Below are 9,142 nucleotides of genomic sequence, written 5' to 3'. Positions count from 1 at the left end.
CAGTATCGGTCATAAACCCCGCCCTCTCTAAAGCCGTTTTCACACATGCCCTCGTGTGGACTGCCCCTGAAATCCTCCTGATCTGGTTGTTCACACATGCACCTCACAACACTATACAACGCTATGCCCCTCCCACTGGCCCCTCCCACTGGCCCCTCCCACTGGCTCCAGGTGAATTCTCCTGATTATATCCTGCTGTGTTCTCACATCAGCTCACTCTGACTTACGGCAGGAAAAAGGATGTCTGATCACACGTGCAGCTCATCCTGAAATGACGTCAGAGGGAAAATGGCAGCAGTAGTTTTATTCAATATGGCAAATTAATAAAGTTCAAAGGACCTTGATTTCTTCTTCTGAGGTTTCCACTTTAAATGGGTAGATTTTATCATCCTCTGTCAGTGGTTTCTCTCCGGCTCCCCACCATCCTTCGCCGAGCGGAATCGTTTTCACTTGTCTTCTTCTGTGGACCATGTAGGCCAGAAGTCCCCCCGCTGCAACCGCTGAACCCACCAGCGCCTGCCTTTGGATCAGATCCAAGCCAAGCAAAGCGTCTCTGCAAAAAGAATGACACAAAAAAGTAGATGATAGAAAAGTCCTTGAAGGTGGCACCAGCTCTGATATCTTTAAAAGTAATTGCATGTGGATACATTTTGATTATTGGTGATTACAGATTGCCTAAGCTCCTTACTTTAACACCTGAAGTCTTTGCATAGTGAGGTCCAAAGGTGAAGTCTTTAAACCTGCACTGGGACAGAGTTCAGCAAACTTTCATTTTGCAAACAGCACTTAGAGAACTGCAGAACCGCGTTTAAACCCAATAATCTAGCATTTCAGCATACCTCGTTTGCCTCCTTTAAAAGGTGCCTGGAGATAATGTTTGGATTCCGTTTGGAAAAGGGAGAAGGTACGGGTACGGGATTCACTGGTGTCCAAAACGAGCACACTTCACAGGTAAAACAAGCTGGTAAAGCAAAACCTTATCAGTTCCGCGTTCAGGGGGTGTCGGAAAAACGAGTTTCCGGATTAAACATTTTACATTCAGGTTGGCAAAGTTTGACACAACAGAAGGACATTTTGGTGAACGACCAGCCGATGAACTGTGTAGTGACTATCTAATGTCCAGATTTCTTCTCTTGCCTTTAGTCACTTGCACAGGTGTATGGACGTGTAAAAAATAAACAAATGTCCAAAATGAAAGTACTTTCTGATGTTCCAGTTTATTGTCACATATGAAGCAGAGACAAACCGTGATGATGATATGATGAGTTGTTATTTCCGAGATTATACTGTTGGTTGTCGTTCTTTTGTTCTCTTAAATAGCCTACGTGCGTTATGTTGTGTTACAGTAAGAACAGGATGTTCCCAAATTAAGTAAATAAATAAACATATAAACAAAAGCCATTGAAATACAATACATAAATACACACACACTAAATTGGCTCCTACAAACTAGCTCATTCATTATCTATAATATATTGATAGTTTGTAACAGTTAGTGGGTTAACCAGGCTAAATACAAGTTACAAGTTATCTTTATTAGTCAAATGCACAACATAACAGGCAAAGCAGTCATAGCTGGCAATGAAATGTTTGGGTTCCAAGCTCTCCTTAACAATGCAAAAATAAAAAATAGTATAGAAGATAAGAGTAACAACGTACAGTGCAATTAAGAAAGTTTAAATAAAACTAGAATATATGTACAGTACATATATATGTAAATATGTATGTATATAATATATATAAATGCTATATGCTATATAAAATAAATGCTAAGAAAAGACACAAGACTAGAAAAACATAAAACATATTGGAAGCATCAATTTGTACATTTGGAGATGAAGTCTGAATCTCATGATTCAGATACACTGTCAGTTTCCTAAGAAGTAACGGGAACTCTGTAAATTCCGAGGTACACCGGAATGCACCAGGAGCTTTGTGATTGGCTGACGGGAAGCGCCACTCCCAGCGCACGTCCCTCGGTCGTGACGTCGTCTTTGTTTATATAACAGGGAGGGCAGCGTCCAGTTGTTTTTCTCGTTTCTTTTCCTGCGATCACAGAAATCACGATGTGGAAGATTGTGCTCCCTCTTCTCGCGGCGGGTTTCTCCGTCGGCTTGGCGGGTTTGATCGGCGGACCGACCGACATTAGTGCCTCCAATGAGGGGGCTGTGAACGCCCTGAACTTCGCGGTGATCGAACACAACAGGCAGAGTAACAGGCTGCTCCTCACCAAGCCGCAGGAGGTCATCAAGGTCCAGAGACAGGTGAGAGTCCAGACTGGATTAGTGGACGTTAACAGGCTGTGGTCTAGTGGAGAGGGACAGTCCAGGTGTTAAACTATCTGCGCTTTGTTTTCATTGGGCCTGTGAACAGCTGTTTAACACCACAGGGGGTCATTCCTTTGTCTTTTAAAGAGTTAACATTTAGACAACGTAGATAACACACTTTCATTTACTCACTTTCAATTAGTAGAACAATTCCCGCGTCATCGCTTATTTATATTTATATTTATATTTATATAAAATATTTACATAAACAAAGCAGTAAAACTCACACACACCTCGTAGGCTGCTTATTATCTAAGAGGGGCTAATCCTTCTTTACTCTCCTTAAAGTCCCTGTAAACCAAAAAATATATATATGTTTTTTAGCTTTTTATACAAAAGAAGAATGTGTTATTAACCACCAGGCCAAATTTCAGCAATGAAAAAAACGTGCAAGTTTATAAAATTAAGCTTCAAAATCATGAAAAATGTAGCTGCTCTCTCTCCTCTGGGATGCTGTGGGCGTGTCCACGGAATGCACCGAAGCCACGCCCACTCGCGGAGATCTATCTTTTAATGTGTGTTAACTTCTTTAGTTTTATTCCGCTCTTCATCCTGTTGTTGTGTCACGTCTGTCGAGGTGCGTCGGCAAAACTGCTGCATGCGGAACAATCAATAATAATTAGTTCCGCCTCAATGACTGCAGAACAGATAATAATAATACAATAATTATCTGTTACAATAATAAAAGAGAAAAAACTAAACATGGGAGGCAGTTACATGGTTTGTTTTTCTCGCAACAAGGGGAGGTGACAAACTGTTTCAAAGACGCTGACTGCAGCTGTTTCTCTCTTAATAACCACTGATTCCACTCTCTCCTCTTTGGGAACAGCTCTGCACAAAGTTATATGCACATATGTGAGCTGACCGCAACTAACGCCGGATCCACTGTTACCAGATCTCGCGAGAGAAACAAGCAACCAGCTATATGGGAACAAGCCCAAAACAAGCGAGCTGGCTCCTCAAAGAAATAAAATGAAGCCCAACAGGTGACCTAACCTACCACATAGTGTAAAACAGAGGCCACTCGATAACAGTATATATAGATAGATAGATAGATAGATAGATAGATAGATCGGGCGGGCGGGCTAACCAAGGAAACAGGGTTATGGACGGTTCTTGGAAAAGGACAAAGTAACTGTTGCGATTGTGTTTTGCTTTATTGTGGAGAGTTGGGAGTGAATCGGGGTTCATACAGGGAGCAAAGAAAGCCCAAACAAGCAACTGCACTTTAGAAAACAAGCCCAAAAAGCTGCAACCCGTGACTGACGATATTTGCAAGCAACTTTACAGAAAAACAAGCCCAAAGCCGCTTACAACAAGCGGACCTGGCAACACTGACCAGATCTTCTGGGACCGAACTACTGGTCTACACATATTCTACAGTCTTAGTCTTTTTTGCTGATCCGTGTGCACAGTGGTTATCAAGACGTTGTCGTCTGAACTGGGAAATGTTGGCTGCTGTATTAAATTGGTCTTTATATGTGTGTTGCTACTGAGGTAATCCTTAATCTGTATTTCTGTGACCCACTCTCGTCTCCTTCCAGATGGTCGCTGGCTACTTGTACATAATAACTGTGAGAATGGCAACGACCTCCTGCAGTAAGAGCGCTGCAACTGAACAGTGCGCCATCCAAGAGGACCCAGCAAAGGCTCAGGTACAGTCTTCATAAAAAGGACTACAACCTGGGAAAAAATCAACTATTGTTTTAGTCAACCAATATAGACAAATATCATACCATAAAACCATTTTCTATCATTGGCACTGGCAGCCCAGTGATGGTCCCTTTAATTTAAAGGGGACATATTCTCCCCCTCCCCCACCTTTTCAAACAGTGAAACATCTGTGCTGTGCTTTGGTCAAAATCTAACATGACTCAAGCACCAGAGGAGGTTTGTGACCCTGTATAAACCAGCTCTCTCAGAACGCTCCGTTTTGGTGTGTGTGTCTCTTTAAATGTAATGACCCCCCCCCCCCCCCCCCCCCCCCCCCCCGAGTTTTCCCCGTAGACATCACTCCTCTGTAGAGGGAATAAAAATGGCAGACCTGCACAAAAGTTTTACTCTAGGCTGGAGGTGGAGATATCAGGGGAGGGGAGGGGATTTTTTTTTTTTTTACCAGAATCCCACTGTGACATCACAAGGAGAGCACATTTGAAACAGAAACATTTTTCTCGACACCTGATTGCTGCCTCGTGTCTAATTTGAGCGTTTAGCTGTGCACGCTCTCAAAAAAAAAAAAAGAATGTTTCAGGGATGCAAGACACTGCCATCAGATTGTGAAACAAGAGTATGCTCCCCCCCCCCCCCCGCCCCCCCTCTTCTTTGAAACCGTCAGGCTTTTTTAATTTGGGTTACCGTGGAGACAAGCTGGCACCAAACAGAGTGAAGGGAAGGGTTCAGGCATGTTTACTGAGGTGAAGAGGTTTAAACAAATAGTCAAGGCCAAAAAATCCCCTCAAAGCAAACACACTTCTGTTTATCTTTGACCATGTAATGTTCTGTAGCAGAAGAGGGTTTGTTCTGGGATGTGTTTATAAAAATGTGTCCACTGTGCTTTGTCTTTCTCAGTCTTACCAGTGCACCTTCAAAGTGTGGGATAAACCGTGGAGCGGCGAGATCAAACTGACGGAGCAGACGTGCACTTAAGAGACCTGCGTGGGGGGAAAGAGTCGCAGCGCTTTGCACCTTCACCACGAGTAGTATTTCCTGTGGACGAAGCAATACCACAGTATTAACTTTCCTATGTTTTGTAACTGTTACTAGGTTGCAGACGCCAGATTATTCTGTGCACTGAGGCGATGTAGAGGAACTTTTAGAGTAGCACTTTTTTGTTTTATAATCACAAAAACAATCACATAATTTAGATAAGCATCCTTAAAACCCCCCACCGTGTTTTTAAATGAAATAAAATTTTATCAGCATGTTTACTTCCATCAATGTGTCCATGTGGTCAATCAATGAGAGTTCTGTTTTGCATTTTATTCTTTGTGCAGAGGTCAAGAGTCTCTCTAGAAAATGAGAAAAGTCCATCCTCTCCGTCTTGTGCCTGCTCCACTTTTCAGAAAATGTGTGCTCAAACAGGCCGTTTGGAGATTTTCCCTTCATGACATCACAAAGGGCAGTAGCCCCTCCCCCAGGTGGGTGACACTCCCACAGCTAGGTGTTTGTTCTGCCCTCTGAGTCTGCCTTCTCACTGTAAACAATAGGACAAGGAGCGAGAAAGACCGAGTACACCCAAGCCCTTCCAGAGAGGGGGCGTGGTCAGACACAGCTCATTTACATATTTAAAGGTACAGACACAGAAAAATGTCAGATACATAATGTGTATTTTCATAACGCATCAAACCAAATTCCTCCATACTGTTGCTTTAAGTTTCTTCTTCAGACACTTAAGAGCCAAAACGCAGTTTGAAGTCGTCTTAACGCGGGCGAATGAAAATGCGTCAGGACACTTAACTTTAATAAGTATGAACGTCACATACTTTGTCATCACAGATCTGCCCCCAGAAGTAAGATTTATAACATTTTCAGACACTTCCTTCTGCCCTACAAAGCCAAATCTGCACTTTTTGTGAAATTCACTTTTTTGCAAAAATCGTAAGTGCAGTATCTGCTCCTCAATCTGTGAGAGTTTCATAGTTCTACTGCTTTATTTCCCAAAAATATTGGGTTTTTTTTAGTTATGCAGTATCTGTAAAATACACTGTGAAACCAAGGCAAACTGCAGTAAGTGACACTTTCACCATGAAGGTGTCAGATACTGCAGTTTGCCTTTGTTTTAGGACCAACCAGGATAAGGCTCATAACCAGGACACTCAATGTAAACGCACTCAATTTTATCAGAACTGGGGAGGTTTTTTACATCACTCATGTAATGGGTAAAATTACGCAGAAAAGGGAGATATGTAAAGCAAAGTTGTGAAAATGTTTCACTTATTTTTGATACCACGTGTTTTAAAACGATTCAATCACTGTTATGTTACAAGCCAAAAGTAGACAAGCTGAAGTAAAAATAAATCTACAGATCTTAAAGTAATATTTGTATCCAACGACTGCTACAAGTGGAAGAGAGAGAGCAGTGGTGGTTTCTGTTTATCGAGCACTTTTGAAGTCTCAAAAAGATGTAAAAGTTATGTTTATATCGCTCCCTGAGTACATTTTGGTAATTGATGCCCAGGCTGATAAAACTGTTCTATAATTACATGTGTGTCACATGTGTCTCGTAGAACGCATTCATGTGTTGCATTCAGTGTTTAATTCATTGATTAATTGATTTTAATCAATTGTTCAGTTCATATGAATTGTTGCTCACATACCCAAACATACAGTAACTGTAAGATTTCATTTATAACATAAACAGATATTTTAATCTGATCTATAAAATAAAATAGGAAACAAAACAATTGAGTGGAAAATAATATACAGCTTGTTTATCAACTCAATTACATTAAAACCCATTAACAATTGTTAGATACTGCAGCCCATCAGTGTTTGGCCTTATAATTATTCAGCAGTAAAACAAAGGCAAAGTGCAGTTTTAGCTGTAAAACTGAAATGGTTAACCTGGAGTTCATATTACAATATATATTTAAAAAATGGTTTTCTCAGTTTGGCATTATTGCAGATAGAAGGGATGCATTCCTCGGCTGTTATGCTGCATTCATGTGGATTCGGACAAACCGGAAAACGAGTTTCCGAGTTGTAAAATGCACATGAACACCTGCTCAAGAATGACTTCCCAACTCGGAAACTGGGACCACCCGAGCAGCACCTGAATGCAGCATACATACCTGAGAGGACTGATCACACTTGCTAGACAGATGCAACGATATTTAATTAGCCTACCTGCCAGGTGTGCCACACCCAGCCCAAAACAACAGCTGTGATGCATTAACATCCGCCTACAATAAGGAGGAAAAACATCAAGGCATGGAGTCGTTGCAGTAGCTCAGTGGTGACAGAAACATGATGTGGAAGTTGGTGCTTCTTGTTCTTACGGCGCTTTTCTCCGTCGGGGTCGGGGTCGGGGTCGGGGTCGGGGTCGGGGGTCTCGATGAAATAGACATTAAAAAAAATGAGGAGGCTCTAGATTTTCTGAAGTCTGCGGTGGAAGAACACAACCAGCAGAGTAACGATATGTACTACACCATGCCGCAGGAGGTGATAAAGGCCGAGAAACAGGTGAGTAAGGCTTCCCTTTGATCTGTGGCTGTTGACAAACTCGAGTTTGTTACAGTTCTGTGAACACTCACACACCTGGAGACAAGCCGGATATCAGGTGTGGTCTCTGTCAGTGGTGTGACGCACTTCTTTTTCAGTCTCAGGGTATACTCCCTTCTAAATCCCTCATGGGGCATGACCCTCCCTGTCTCTAAACTCTGAACTAGCAGGCTGCTGTAGGAGGCCTACGCACTAACGAAACGTGCAAGCGAACTGCTGCATTCACGTGGTGTCGGACAAATCGAAAAAATGACTTTCAGAGAACTTTGTAAAATGCACATTAATCTGGGACCATCCGAGGGACACCTGAACGCACCATTACAGAAGGCCCTGAAAGTCACTACACGCAAAAACATTTCAAGAACAGCAAGAAGAGGAAATTAGTGAAATTACAGTTTCTTATCTTACTGTTTTTATGTAGTTAGTTTGGATTCCTGATGTTTTTAATTTAATTTCGCTTTTGGTGAAACATCTTTGAGTTTCACGAGATGTTTTTATGATTTTTTTTTTTTTTTTTTTTTTTTTTTTAACATTTCATGTAATATTCTTTTTTGTTTCTTTAAATGTTTTTTAAGTTCTATAAAATATTTTTCCATGTTGTGAGATAAGTAATAAGTTTTGTTTTATTGCGCATTTAGTGAAATGTTGTTCTTTTGAATACAAACGTATGATCCCACGCCCGGCCCTATCAAACCAGCTCCAACTCCTAAAGTTAAGACCCAAAAACAGAGTAAATTAAAATGTCATTTATCAAGTTGGCTTGATTGCAGTGGTTGTTCATTGAGATTTTGTTTTTCATCTGCCGTAGAGTTTCTACTGAGGTTACTGATCTGTATTTCCTTGACCCGCCCTCTTGTCCTCACAGGTGGTTGAAGGTGTTAAGTACTTCTTCACTGTGACTATGGCGAGGACCCAGTGCCTGAAAGTGGATGCAAATGACAAGGAGAATGGATTGTGTGTCGTCCATACAGACCCAGATGAAGCTAAGGTAAAGACTTGAGGGACCTGACTGTGGCTTTTAGAAAATGCCTTCTTTGCTCATTCAGGATTAAACGGGATATATTTATTAAACTGTTTATACTGATGAATTGATGATTCATGTATAAAATGTGCTCTCCTTCCTCAGCCTTACCAATGCTCATTCACGGTGTGGGTCAGATCCTGGACCTCGACCGGCAAAGAGTTTACGCAGACCTGCTAAGAAGAAAACCAACGCAGGAAAATCATTCAGTGCTCCCACATTGTAGCACAATCTCCTTCCAGATTTCTATTTCCTGTAGATAAAGCACAAGACCTGTATCACTTCAAATGGCTTCTTAGCTTTGTAAACTGTTTACAACTCTAAACGTGATAATCTTTTAAAAGTCTGTTTCAGATTTCACTTTTAGTGAAACAACTTTATAATGCATTATCATCAAAACTACCTCATGAAATACACAATGTTTAAAAATTAAACACATTTTAACAGCATGTGATTGTGTTGATGTGTCTGGGTATTAAAGGTCACATATATAAATCCGCCATTGCATAAATCTCGAGAAACAGTGAGAATGATTGTAGTGCTTTAGTATCCTCACTTTTAACAAGTGGCCAGT

General features: G+C 41.3%; 3 protein-coding genes across 3 annotated transcripts in view; 2 read left to right on the top strand and 1 right to left on the bottom strand.

Annotated features, from left to right (window-relative positions):
- Positions 1 to 975, bottom strand: part of ephx5 (epoxide hydrolase 5) — a 7,303-nt gene extending 6,328 nt beyond the window's left edge. The window contains 3 exon segments of the mRNA XM_065959584.1: positions 340 to 553; positions 689 to 745; positions 840 to 975. Coding sequence (XP_065815656.1) covers positions 340 to 553; positions 689 to 711 — 237 coding nt within the window. The 5' untranslated portion in view covers positions 712 to 745; positions 840 to 975.
- Positions 976 to 1,983: 1,008 nt separating this feature from the next.
- On the top strand, positions 1,984 to 5,260 carry LOC110003905 (cystatin). The gene is made up of 3 exons (XM_020659467.2): positions 1,984 to 2,264; positions 3,872 to 3,982; positions 4,896 to 5,260. Exons 1-3 carry the CDS (start codon positions 2,067 to 2,069, stop codon positions 4,971 to 4,973), a joined length of 387 nt encoding a protein of 128 aa, XP_020515123.2. The 5' UTR covers positions 1,984 to 2,066; the 3' UTR covers positions 4,974 to 5,260.
- A 1,895-nt stretch (positions 5,261 to 7,155) lies between these two features.
- Positions 7,156 to 9,017, top strand: LOC110003904 (cystatin-C-like). The gene is made up of 3 exons (XM_065959588.1): positions 7,156 to 7,508; positions 8,413 to 8,535; positions 8,674 to 9,017. Exons 1-3 carry the CDS (start codon positions 7,293 to 7,295, stop codon positions 8,746 to 8,748), a joined length of 414 nt encoding a protein of 137 aa, XP_065815660.1. The 5' UTR covers positions 7,156 to 7,292; the 3' UTR covers positions 8,749 to 9,017.
- The last annotated feature ends 125 nt before the right edge of the window (positions 9,018 to 9,142 follow it).

Source organism: Labrus bergylta, chromosome 10 (assembly GCF_963930695.1).
Source record: "Labrus bergylta chromosome 10, fLabBer1.1, whole genome shotgun sequence".
Lineage (NCBI taxonomy): Eukaryota > Metazoa > Chordata > Actinopteri > Labriformes > Labridae > Labrus > Labrus bergylta.
Note: the sequence above shows the minus strand (reverse complement) of the source record. Positions and strands in the feature narration are given on the sequence as shown.

Excerpts from the sequence above, each read along its gene's own strand:
- LOC110003905 (XM_020659467.2), top strand. The coding sequence starts at position 2,067 with ATGTGGAAGATTGTGCTCCCTCTTCTCGCGGCGGGTTTCTCCGTCGGC. Across the intron at positions 2,265-3,871 it reads TCATCAAGGTCCAGAGACAG|ATGGTCGCTGGCTACTTGTA; the intron begins GTGAGAGTCCAG and ends GTCTCCTTCCAG. Across the intron at positions 3,983-4,895 it reads AGGACCCAGCAAAGGCTCAG|TCTTACCAGTGCACCTTCAA; the intron begins GTACAGTCTTCA and ends TGTCTTTCTCAG.
- LOC110003904 (XM_065959588.1), top strand. The coding sequence starts at position 7,293 with ATGATGTGGAAGTTGGTGCTTCTTGTTCTTACGGCGCTTTTCTCCGTC. Across the intron at positions 7,509-8,412 it reads TGATAAAGGCCGAGAAACAG|GTGGTTGAAGGTGTTAAGTA; the intron begins GTGAGTAAGGCT and ends TTGTCCTCACAG. Across the intron at positions 8,536-8,673 it reads CAGACCCAGATGAAGCTAAG|CCTTACCAATGCTCATTCAC; the intron begins GTAAAGACTTGA and ends CTCCTTCCTCAG.